General features: G+C 42.0%; 1 protein-coding gene across 3 annotated transcripts in view; it reads left to right on the top strand.

The window, feature by feature from the left end:
- The window catches only part of cadm1b (cell adhesion molecule 1b), a 161565-nt gene that overhangs the window by 96129 nt on the left and 52160 nt on the right, over window positions 1-13276 (top strand). For 2 of the 3 annotated variants that reach the window (XM_086261872.1, XM_086261870.1), the window contains exon 2: window positions 12109-12129. The exons of the other annotated variant lie outside the window; for it this stretch is intronic. In XM_086261872.1, the coding sequence (XP_086117998.1) occupies window positions 12109-12129 (21 nt within the window). The remainder of the gene's footprint in view (window positions 1-12108; window positions 12130-13276) is intronic. 3 annotated transcript variants of the gene reach the window in all.

Genomic DNA, 13276 nt, shown 5'->3' with positions numbered 1-13276 from the left:
TACACAAACGATTCACATACCGTACAGACAGCTTCAGACAGCTTCACTTTGGGAACTGGTTAGAAAAGTTTATTTCCCTCGAAGCCAGCAGGTCTCTGCACAGTACGGAGCCCGTTTTATTGCTGACAGCTTCACAGCAGTCTAGCTTTAAAGGGTCAGTTTAGCAGGTTATTTGTGTTTTCACACAATTACAGTAGACGTTATTGGTATTTTATTTTACAGAGAAAATAAAAAAATAATAACACCTGTCGGCGGCAGTTTTGCCGTAAGTTTCTAAAACAAGAAACATTTTAACGTCGACTTTTCCAGCCCACTGCCTCTGGTAATTGCATTAATATTGGGTTCATCAAGTTGCACGTCTCACAAATTATCTTTAATACCAGCATTCTGCATGATTGCAGAAAGGCAGGTGTCCTTCATCTAGCAAGGCGGATTGGAAGGGCTTAGAAGGTGGATTAAAGGTTCGATTGATGCGGGAGACGAGAGTTTGCATCTGATCAGGGATATTATTTTTTTTCTCATAGTCTTTTGTAGTTTCCTGTTCTAAAGCACGCATCAGTTTTCCTTGCTATAGCTGAGATATTTAGTCAAAGTTTTTTTTTATTAGAACGTCAAAAGTTAAAACAAAAGAACTAGATCTAAAAATAAAAATAAACCCTGGAATATTAGACCCTGACAACAAGTAAATGAAACTGACAAATGTTTTTTTCTGGTTTGTTTGAACCATCTTTTTAAGGTTGCTTTCCCTTTGGAAAGAGAAAAAAGAATTAATTGACATCGTTATCATATAAGCTGTGGGTGCAAGAAAATAACTCCTTTTTACGTGAGGGCACACAGAAGCCGCGGAAGATGACCACATTTGTTGATTGCAATCATGCTTGGAGCCACTGGGCTCAACCTCACAGCGCAGTCTATATGTAGTCGCTGTGTCTTTTTATTTGTAGAAATTTTCTCAGCAGGTTGTATGAGACAGTACGTAGCTGTAGAAGAAGGAAGTCAAACAAATGAACCTGTGCGAGTTTGTTTGCTTCTGACTCACTCCTAGATATGTTCTCCCTTTGATCACATGGATTTCAGCTTGTTTCCCTCCCACATCCAACAAACATACAATCACGGGGATCGGAGACCAAATTGCCTGTTGGTATGAATGCGAATGTGGACCCAAGCGAGCCTCACAGTCACTGAGGCTAATTGGAATCCAAATTTAGAAAAATAACCTGCGTTTTACCCACAGTACTCGTAGTCATGGTTATACCTCCATGGGGAAAAGTTTGAATGTAGACACCATCCAGACTCATAGCGGTGCTCCTTTTTCTTTCTTTCTTTTTGCCTGATGTGTGTTAAGTTTGTGTGAGTGCCCCTGGCCTGTCATTGCGGCACATCAGCAGTAGTAACAGGTGGTCCCCGTGGAGGGCAGACTGACAGGTAGATAATGATCAAAGAGGCCGTTTCCTGTGTTTCATGTCGGACTCAGAGAGAGACACATCTGTACTGCCAGTGCCTCTGCTTTTCTAATGGGCTCGGGTTGCAGAAAGCTCATCTCACACACATGTGAATGACTGCATGTACGAGCACAAACTTTAGTCATTTTGAGACCCCTCGCATTAACAGCTACTAACACATTTCTCAGATCTCCCCCGTGCCACACTCCCTCCCTTTTAATAAATCGCTGAACTCTTGCCGCCTGCACGCTGACTCTCCGTCATCTCAAACTGTCACCTGAACTGTATCACACATCCATAAAATATTAACCTCAAGGGAAAACACAGGCAAAAAAAACCCCACCTTGTCATTCTCCCCACCTCCCCCCTCCTCCGCAAGTAAGCAGTACTATCTCTCAGACTCAGGTGCCCGGCCACTCACGGATATCTTACCCTCAATCTTGTGTCCACAGTCGCCACTGGCTGCGTGGACGAGTTTGTACTCTCCTCTGCTCTGTTCAGCCTGCCAGTTTCTGTTTAATCAATTCAGATTGTATTTGAAGGAGGCCAAATCTCATCTCAGGTTCGGATGTTGTTGGAAAAGAAGTGCATCCTGGACGATGGGTGTAAAAACAGCTTCACTTTATCTGGTAGATTAAAACTTCAGGGTCACGGTAATCTGTCTTAATGAAACTGTCAAGTAATCCGAGAATCTGTAAACTCCACGTGTCACGTCGGCATCCTGGGCACCCTTTCGTGCGTACGTGTATATTTTAGCTGACTGAATTTAAACGTGATTTTTAAATTGCTGATTGGCAGACCAGAGGGTTATGTGATTGCTTTGAGAGGTAGATTAACTAGCAATTAACCAATGTTAAGGTAATTGCGTAGCCAATCAAATAAAACTCAAAGCAGGTACGGGGGAAGCATGAGGCGCTGATTTAATCATCTATAAGCACTACTTCTCTATGCGCTCTTAGGTTTGATCTGTTGGCACTCTTAATATTCGAGGATTTATTTTGAAATTTCATTTCTGCAAGCAGTTTTATTTATTTGCAGCATTCACACCTTTGTACCAGCGGCCTCAGCAGTGGTCTATCAGGATCCAGCAAGCCTTTCACTGATGCGGATGTCATTTTAAATCAGCTTTTACAAATGATGATTCACTCAAACCTCAGCTTGAACCTTTCCCTCGCACAAAATGGTACAAAAGATCTTTTCATGGATCTCAGATTGCATGCTTCTCTGGAACCAAAATTCTCTTAAACCTTATCAAACGCTATATCAAACATACATTTAAAAAGTAGGTCGCGCAGTTGTCGCACACGTGCTCTATTTTATTCTGTTATTAGGAATCATATAAACCAATTTAAGCCCTGTTGACCCAGTTTTCTTTAAAATATCCCTTAAATAGTTGCAAGGTCACAGATTGTCTGATAGGATTACACATAATATGTGATGCATAGAAGCATGTTCCAACAGTTTCTTAGAGTTGTAATATATTTACAGTGTGTTAATTCTTTTTAGGACTGCAGAAATTAAGTTTGAGGTTTAATAAATGACTTATTGCATAAATGCAAGATGGAAATTGAAAGAGCAACTCTTTTTTTGCCTGTTTCACTTGTGCTGACTGTATATTATTGTAGGGTTTTATAATATAAAGCACCTCAAGGTGACTTATTGTGATTTGGCACTATATAAAAAAATGAATATATGCTAAGCTGTATTATCTGTTGGAAACACATTGTTAACGTAGCTCTAAACTGTCAAATTCTGGGCTTCTTCTAGATTCAGTTCACACATTTCCCTGAAATTCAGTCTGACATATAGTCTTTAGTCAGGCAGAAAAATTGGAATCCCCATTAAGAGTGTTTTGCTGTACAGGACAAGTTTTAATTCACTCTCCCAACAGTGGGATAGTGGGATTTAATAGGTTAGGTAGTTCAAACATCAAACATGATTTGATCATTGGCCAGCCACGGATCTGGTTGATCTCCTTCCGTTACAGTGGATATTTTCCAGAGTTAAAAATTGTATACACAAAACCCAAGTTCCCAAGATGTACTGGAGCGCGTTCAAAACAAATTATTTGTGTTTTATATTTGATCTTAGTTCTCTCCCTTTCTTCAAAATGATTTATTATCATCGCTGATGTAGCTGCATAATGCATCTGACAGATTGTGCAATAATACAGTACCATACAAGTTCATTATAGCTCGTGCGCCGTGAAATGCATCTTGTGTAAGTCTCGGTCACGTTTGTGTCGGGCTTAATAAAGTTTGGAAGCGTTTCACATGATGCAATGGATGTGTAATGACCTAGAGTGCAATGCACATGGAGGAAAAAAAGGGTAATGTTGAAAACCTCAAAAGTTAAGTTTGAGATTATGAAGCAGTTTTTGCAGACAGATAAAAAGAGGGCATCACGGAAGAATGGAAACTGAGGTTTTTATTCCATTAACCGTAGCACGATGCTAACTCACGAAGCACATCTGAAGCTGTGTTTACATTTACCTAAAGCTGCATTCAGTCGCAGGCTGTCTGCCTCTTCTAAAAAGGGCTTGTCAACAAACACCAGTGAACTCGAGGCTGACCCTTTTTTGCACAACCCAAAGCTGGCAGCTGATCCCTCTGAAAACCGACCGAATCTCTGAAAGGGGAGCAAGAGATGCATAGCTGGCAAGCATGGAAAGCTTCAAATGATTGATAGCCATTTGTTTTGCCTGCTTAATACAACATAAACTCTCCAGCGATTCATCACCGGAGTGAGGGGTTTTTCACGGTGCCTCTGCAAAGCCCACTAAAAATAATTCATTTTCTGCGTGCTACGAGCCAGGCGCTAATGTTAAATATTCATGCGGGTCCAGTCTAAGTGATGTGGCCATTGGCACACAGTTAGAGCACACTCTGTGGAAGGGAGGAAATGTCAAGCTGTGAATAAATGAAAGCAGTGAAGCCGTATATTACCCTGCCATTGTGAATTTACTATAGTTGCCATTTTGTCCAGCCACTTCAAATGGATCTCTTTTATAATCAATACACTCAGTAAAACATCGAACATATTGCCACGTTGGCAAAAATCTCGGCTCGCTGTGTTTGCCCATCCTTTATTCAGTGTTTGTATTTGTTTCCTAATTTGTGCCTCATGAATGTTAACCGAGGGCTTTGTGCTGTTCCTCTTGTAGCAGTGTTCAGTACCGGCAACTAAGCCAACTCTCCTCAAGGATGTCGATGCACTTTGAGCCCATCTTGTCACATTAATCAATATAGCTTGTGCCTATGCAGCTGTTGTGTATCGACTGCCACATCAGTCAGCTGCATTCGTTTTTGAGATGTTTTCACTGCAAGCTGATATGAGAAGATGTTGTCATGGTTGCACAGAAATTGTTTTGAAACGCTATAGGTCATCTTCTGCCATGATATCAGTAAGCACAGTGGAGGGAAAGGGCAAAATATAATAGAACTTACTGGGTTGAATATCCATTTAGAGAAACTCAAATAGAGAGCATAATGTCCGCTGTGCATCATTTGGATGGAATAGGAAATGCTAAATGGCCTCATATTGACAGACACACTCTCCCTGTATTCATTTTTATCACGTGCACACACATTCGCACGTGCGCGCGCCACTCACATCCACGCACACGTTTCTTTTCTGCACTCTCTGACTAATGAGGCCTGGGGCTGGAGATGGTTCCATCAAGGAACTTCCCCCTCTCTTTCTCCTCTCTCTCTCTCGTTCTCAAACACGCACCTGATTGATAGCAGTGATTTGACTGAGAAAAGGGAAATGGGAAATTGAAAAATGGTGGGAGAAGATTGGAAACAACGTGCTGATTATAAACTCTGTGAGGAAACAAAAGGCTTTCCCTCTGCCTTTTCTCTTAGCTCTGAGGTAGCAGGTGTGTGTCTGACAGGTGCCTGATTGAGGCGCACAAAAGACATTACAACTGCAAACAAATGGACGTATTTAGCGTCCCCGGATGCAGTTAACATTTTGGGCTGATAGAAGTGATTATGAGTATATGAGCACACGCAGCCGGGGAATGGGCCCAGGTGTTTGGGTGAGTGGAGCAAGAAGGCAGCCATGTTATTGTTGTGATGATAATAATCCATCTATACAATTAATGGTATGCCATCACCAAGGTCATCAGCCTTTGGAGATGTATTTAATATGTCTCACATTGTAATAATAGAGCCTTTCTGCGCTGGCGACACATACACAGGAGGTGTAAGACCGCACAGATTTATCATCATGAGAAAAAAAGAAAAGAAGCGTGAGTGAAAAAGTGAGAACAACAGACGCTGTGTTCCAAATTCGCTGATTTACAAAATAACCTCAGTTACCTCGATGCCATCGCCATTTATTCTGGTCTTTTTATGTTTATGCTCTTTTGTTTCATGATCAAAAAACCCCCAAAACCACAAAAAAACCCAGCACTTTCACAACAGTGGCATAAATTAGCCACTGCCTCCTTTTGGAAAGCCTTTGTGTATTCCATAAATAAGGGAGCATCTTGGCTGAAGCCCCGGTGGTTTAATATTCTCTGAGAGCTTCCAGACAGTGAGTGGTGGTGCAGCAGCTGTCTCTTGACCCTGCCGGACCCCCACTTACCCCTCTGACCAGCTCCTTTCCACTGGGCAGGCTGTGGCGATGACAAGCCTGTCAGAAGCTTCTCCTAATGTCCTAATTACCCCTCACACACACATACACGCAGGCGTGCTTGCACAGATGTACACACATTCCTAGTGAGTAAGCAAATATGCTGGCAGACAAGCTAAAAAGGACGCACTCACGTTCTCACCGTTTCCTGCTTGAGTATTGCTCATGTGAATTTTCCTTGCAAGAGACCGCACATTAGGTGAGGCATTACAGTGTAACCAGAATAGCAGTGGTTCTTCCCCATAAACAGTTCTTGGAGTCTTGATCTGAAACATTTCTTGTTTCTTTTTTTTTTTATCTGGGCACAATCAGAGCGTCGGTTTCTCTACTGTGATAACAAACGTGGCACTCCTGCTGCAACTTTCTTTTAAAAACTGACACCAGGCTGAAAAGAGGTTTCAAAGTGCCTGCTGCCTCTGAGCAGAAAAAAAAGACACCAAAAAGTTGCAGCATCACCCGAAATAGACAACGTGAATGAGATGTGATGTGTCACTTTGCCAGAGGTTAAGCTTTGCTTCGGCTTAGAACACGAGTCTCTTCTCTGGTGCATGGTTTTGGGTGCAGAGCGTAGTGCTGCTGCCGCTGCTGCACTTAAGTCTGTGCTCAGTCAACTAGTCTTGTTAACATAACAGAGTGGATCATTGTGCCTGGTAGGAAAAAAAAGGAAATCATTGTACCTCCCAGCAAAAGCAGTTGCTAAGTGATTCATAGACCCGGATAGTTACTGCATTTGTCACAATCCGCATGACTTAATCGTGTGCTGCTATACCGTTCTCCCTTCCTCATATTGTGCTGATTTGCAATATATCTTTTGAAAAAGTGTTGTTTTGTAATTCTTGTCGGATCACCTTTAGTTTGACAGATCTAAAGCAACCACTGTCTCTTTTATTTTGCTTTTATTTTTGCCACTTTTCTTGGTAACAGGGATTGTGTGGTGCCTATCATGTGAGACCGTGTGGAAGAGCAGCCTGGCATCCACACTCATCAGAAATTTGTTAGCAGCTTTTTTTTAAACACACGCACACACCCCACCCCCTTGTTTTTTGTTTTTTTCTTTATGACACGACTGTAAGACACGAACACTACCAGAGCTGTGCGGAGCTGTCATGAAAGCGGTTGGCTGCTGTTTGCAATTTTTTTTCTCTTTTTTTCTGTCAGCCGCAGAGACATTTTCATGTGTATTGTGAACGACAGCACCCAGTCAGGTACACCGATGATATTATTCACCTTTTATGCTTTCAAAGGCGTTTCTAACACTGACATGTCTTAATTTGAAAATTGCATTCACAAGAACACGCATCTCTGGGAATTTCTGTGCAATTGCAGATGCCCATAGCACTTCACTGAGGGGGGACAGGGCACCGAATTCAATATAGCTACTTTTTTCTTTTTTTATCTGACAGCATTTCTGAAGGATTACCCTTTAATCTCCCAACGCAGAGACTCGCGTCAGCTACATGTGTCTTGCTGGCGCTGCTCACACAATCAAGCAATAGATTGGACCTTTACAAAGCATATCCCATTAACACAGAGCAATTACCCACTTCTGTGGGGATATTTGCAAAATCTCCTTTTTGTTGCGGTTTATCAAGCAGAAACATGCTTTGCATCTCCTGTAAGCCTACCTGATTATAATGTCTCAATTGACTCAGGGGAAATTTAATCTGAATATTCCTGGCCGTGTTTACAGGTGAGCATTTTCTGATATTTCACTGACTGTTTGGGCTGGATTAAGTAGTACCGGAGAGGTGATAATAAAAGAAGTGGGTCAAGTACATAAATGAAATGCAACTTAATTAGTTCTGCCATTTTACAGAGTAGAAAATAGCTCTTTTTTTTTAGTATAACAAGAGCACACAATCTTGAGAGGTCCACTCAGAAGCTTTTTGTAGAGATTTAGGCCATATTATTCAGTCTTAATTGGCGGATGACGTTGGCTCCATTGTCGTAGAGATTAAGCTGCTCGGTAGCTGTTATGATTTCAGCCACGTCAACTTTTAAGTCATCTGCTTGACTAAATGTTATGTAATCCCAACTCAGGTCTGTTTGCTTTTTTTTAAAAAGGTTTTTAGGAGTCAATTAATGGCTATTTTCATGACACATTAAGCAGTGAGTAAGCCTAATATTATTTCCTTAGGCTCATAGACTTTTTAGTCTTTGTGTTTTGCAACAACCCATAACTCAAAGAAGTATTTCATAATTTGCAAGGTTGATTTATGCCAAAGGGATGACTCACTTTCCACCCCAAATGGGAAAATAAATCCTTTGTTTTGGTAGATAAGAAAGGTCTCCCACCTGAGAGCTGTTGGCACTGAACTTTTGTCTGAGCACCCACAGACTGTAACTACAGATGGGCTTAGCCACTTTTCACAATGTAGCTGCAAACATTTTTATTTATTTTATTTTTTTTTATTTTTGAGAAGTGATCATAGTTTGGATGAGAGGGTAAAATGCTGAGACAGCAGCTAATGTTTGTTTAATGAGGTGTATCCATATATACTGCTTGGGTGCATCCCACAGTCAGTATCTGCTAATTTATGCTAAGTAATATACAAATAAAAAGTTAAAGACAAGCAGGAGCGCTTTGTTGGTGCTAACGACACAGCAGGCCATAATAATTGAACTAAAACTCCAACCCCACAGGCATGACAGAGAGGTGGCTCTGTCATGCCAAGCTGCTAATAATGGATAGCATTATAGCTTAATGTAGCTTAAATAGGTGGGCTGTTAAAACAGTTATACACTATTGGAGATAAATTATCTGAATTTCAGGAGCAGGACCGCGCCTCCAAACACGCCCCTTCTGGATCTTATCTATATATGATGACCCAGTTCTACAAGCTGTTCGTTCCCGCTTTCGTGCCCCATCCTCCCTCCCCTTTTTTCAATTCTTTCACTTATTCACTTCTTATTAGTACATGAGGATCTGCCAGGCCTGGCAGCTGCATTGAGAAAATGACAACATGGGCCCAGCTAGTGAATTGTCATGATGTAAAATATTAGCTTTGGGGATTAAAACTGCACTTTTTGTACTGGTTTGAAAGCTGCTATAAAAAAAACCCTGATCACTTATCATTTTAACTCGCGAGTCTTCGGGGCCTGACTCACCTTTGAACCCTGCATCAAGTGGCCATCAGAGGAACTGCTGCCTTGACATTTGAGTCTTCATTTTTCAGCCCTGGAGTTGCTATATGTATGCACACTATTAGGCCAATAGGCTACCTACAGTACAAACCTGGAATGTCTGCGAATTTGTTTTGCTGTTGATAAATGAATAGATAGGCTTTCAGCTAAAGCATGGAGCGTGCTCAGATGTCATGTCGCCTCCAACCATTTCATCTGCAGTTCACAGAAAAAATAAATGGCATATCTGCGGAAACTGAACAAATTGTTTAATAGGGATTTCAAACTAGTTACAACTGATAAGAAAGACTAGAGTAAAGTGTTAGAGACTGGTTTTTGATCTTATTTGTGAGGAAAGCAGAGTTTCTTTCATCAGTTTGCTTTGTGAAAATTCTGACCTCAAGAGTCGCCTGTGTTTATTGGGTCCACTCTGCAGGAGTCCGCTTCTCCATCCGATTTCCTTGAAGAGAAAAAGTTTGAAGCCCACCTCTGATCCTACTAATTAAATGAAAACACAGTGGGCTACCCACAGTAAGACAGCATTACTCCACACACACATGCACTGTCGCAAAGGTAACCAGTGTGGGTGTCTCTATGGGGAACTACACCAAGCTCCAACATCCCACTCTGTTGTGTCCTCTTATGCAGTGCGATCACACACTAGGTTGACATGCAACACGCTTCAGATCATGAGCATAAATAAGCAAGGGATGTTTTACCTGAAAGGAAGAACATTAATTCAAAGGCATCACTCTAGTACTGAGAAGAAATGTTGCCTCATTAGTGTTACCCCACTGCTTTTACCGAGCAGTAGGAAGAGAGAGAGAGAGGCTATGTGCCACTCTTGCCACACAGACATCTTGTCTCCGGAGATCTTAGTTTGCCTCAGTGACTAAAAAACAGCGTGCATTATTATGGATTCACTGGGGTGGCAATGGGTTGAACGTAGACCCCTGAATACTGGTGCACTTAGAGCCTCACTTCGTATAGAAAACATACTGCAGTGCAAGAGTCTGCCCTTTCAAATGCTCACAATGAGCCGGTTTCCAGCAGGAAATGTAGCATCAATGTAGGTGGAGAGTGTGAAATGCTCCACTTTTGTGTTTCTGAACATAATGTTGCTCATTGTGCAGAACGGGAAGATGCGATTTGGATGAAAAGGAAAAGAGGTGAGGCGACAAGGACAGACATTATTTGGAGGACGGTTAGCCTGCCTGCTCTCATCCAGTGTGATTGACATATTGGTGCAATGGGTGCACTCGCACAAATGCCATCACATGCATTTCCCCAGAAATCTGTCTATCAGCACTGTCTAAGCAGAGCGACAGCCATGACATCTAATCACAGGCGAGCTGGCACCTCATAACTTCTACCTAATGTGCTGCAGGTACAGAGGAGAGAAGGGGAGCGCTGCACGACAGCACCCCCGCCACCAAAACACTATTTATAGCCCCTTCAGAGGCCACCAGCAGGAAGTGGATCATACTGAAGGGTTAGGGAAGGTGTCACTACACTATATCACAAGTCTCTGTGTTTAGATATAGGTCTCTCTTGACAAGATTAAACACCGAGATGCCCCGCTATCAGGCCGACGCATTTTTCTGGGTTATAGTCCTGACAAAGTATTGCAGCAAAACGAGGGCAGATATGGTACACATACAAGATGATAATGAGTCATTTACATAATGTTGCTACAACATATAATTACCTGGCAATTAAAGCAGCTCAAAAGCCTCATTATGGACTGTCCGGAGGGCTGGTTGGACTGGGATACATGCAGCGTGCTCATTCAAGCTCAAGTCTATCAACGCCTATTATTCGTGAGTTCTTTTTTTTTTTTTTTTACATCAACTGCCCAGAAGCCTCATTCTGGTGAATTATCACATATAAGCAAGTTTTGGCTGACACGCTGTGTTTTAGATGAAGCAAAGCTTTAAGGTAGTGAGATATCGTTGCGGGCTCCTGGACAACGTTCAAAATTTGTTTCCCATCATGTGTGATTTGTCACTCACATTTTTGTGTCCCGAGGGACTTGCTGACACGTCGAAAATGCACAAAGGAGCCATAACAAGGACATGTGTCATACCTTACACCCTTATTAAGCCAGCAATGACAAGTTAGACAGGCAGTCACTTCACCATACTGTACAGCACGCTTGGCACTGAAGCTCCCATTGCTCACAGCCAGAGTAAAGAAGCACCAAAGTCTGTGTGAAATGTCAATATAATAAAAGATGGTGCGAAATATAAAAATGTAGATGTGCAGCAAGGGGGCAAGAGATTTGTGTGTGTGTGCATGTGTGTGTGTCAGAGTTGTTTATGAATAGCAGACAATGAATGATGGAAGCTCTCCCGAGGGTACAGGCCCTGAGCAATGCTGCAGGGACTTGGGAACGCGCCAGTCTCCCATGCCCTGTGAGATGCCAGTTTGGGTGGGCACCGTTCCGAATGGGTGCTCTCTTCTCCAGGATACACGGCGGGTCCCAGGGGAGCGTCTCCAGGCAGTGGCTGCTCCACAGTGGGGCTGGCTGGAATCTCAATCAGGGACACAAGGGGTAGAAAACAAAGTCCAAATATTCCCTCTGTACCTCTATATTGATGTAACATCGGAAAATAGATGAAGGCAGGAAAATGGCTCATTACGTCGGAATCGCACACACCTGTGTTGTAAAAATGACTCATTATGACGGCTTTTGTATTTGTCTTAATTGGTGGAAAATTACACAAATAGCATATGGAGCTTGAATTTAATGAATTTCAACAAGCCTATTTAAAAATTATGAATATGCTTTTTGTTTCCAGTGGAATATAGCTCCCTGCTTACATCCTGTCTGCTCACAACTTGTCTGTTTTTTTTTCTCCTCTTTTCTCTCCTGCTCTCCTTCTCACCTGTGCTGCAACAGGAGCTGCTGAAACCCTGACAGGTAATCTTTCTTTTTGCTACCTGCTGTTCATTTGGAAGTGCTTGCTTCTGTCTGTGTCTGTTGATTGGCTGTCCATTGCGGTTTGTTCATCTGTGCATGTTTACATGAATGGCTGGTTATGTTCATAACGTTTCTTTTCAGGAAGGAGGAGATAGCCGTCGGCTCACAGCTCTGATCCTCTGTTTTTATTTGTAATTCTCAAATCAACATTTCACCACATGTAATGGCTGATTTCGATTTCTTTTCAAGCCACTTGGTTTCCTCTTCAATTTGTCTGTAGTTTTGACACATTCCTGCTCCTAACTATAGAAGTTTTGCTAATCTCCTCCCATTCTGTAGCCTCTCCAAAAGTAGAATCTCAGCAGTAAAAGTGTGAGGAATGAATTTAACAATGTGTTTTTCTCTCTTTCCGAGCTGTAAACAGCAGTATTTTCACATAATTTCCATCCTGTAATAAACTAAATCAGTGCTACTTCCCAGGCTAAGAGCCGTAATTACCTAGTTTGAGGGGTGAGGCTATGAAAAAAAAGACCTGTCACGACAGAATATCCACTAAGGTTATTTTCCCAAGCTGCTCCTTTATCAGAGGATAAGTGTTGCAAGTAAACACTCAAAAAGAGTTAATATGGAATGAAGCATGATATTATCATATTAGTGCCTAAACTTAACCGAATTACTAGTTAACTTATTACTAGTACTAGTACTGGGTTGGCCCAGCTTTTGCCTCCAGAACTGCTTTAATAGCATCGTTTGAACAAGGTGCTGGAACAATTCTCAGAGATTTTGGTGAATATCGTCATCGTCTGTTACACAGTTGTTGCAGATTTGTTGGCTGGACAGCAAAAATAATCAGTTAGGCTGTTCCATTAAAATGGTAATCAATTGATGGTGGACCAAAGTGTACCCAGAAAATATCCCTGACATCATTAAACCAACACCAGCAGCCTGAACTGTTGATCCAAGACATGATGGGCCCATTTCAATTTCTGACCCTACCATCATAATGTCACAGTAAAAACAAAGACTCATCAGACCAAGCAGTGTTCTTTAATTTTGGTGAATGCATACAAACTGATAGGAGTCTGGTCTTCTGCTGCTGCAGCCCATCTCGTTCAAGGTTCAATGTTCAGTCAGTGATCAGTGCTGA

The sequence above is a fragment of the Aulonocara sp. 'chitande type north' Nkhata Bay genome, linkage group LG14, assembly GCF_057382095.1.
Source record: "Aulonocara sp. 'chitande type north' Nkhata Bay isolate Kocher_YH1m ecotype deep benthic linkage group LG14, A_spYH_male_GT1.1, whole genome shotgun sequence".
NCBI classification, from domain to species: Eukaryota; Metazoa; Chordata; class Actinopteri; order Cichliformes; family Cichlidae; genus Aulonocara; species Aulonocara sp. 'chitande type north' Nkhata Bay.
The sequence above is the reverse complement of the archived record's forward strand: the minus strand, read 5'-3'. Positions and strand labels throughout refer to the sequence as shown.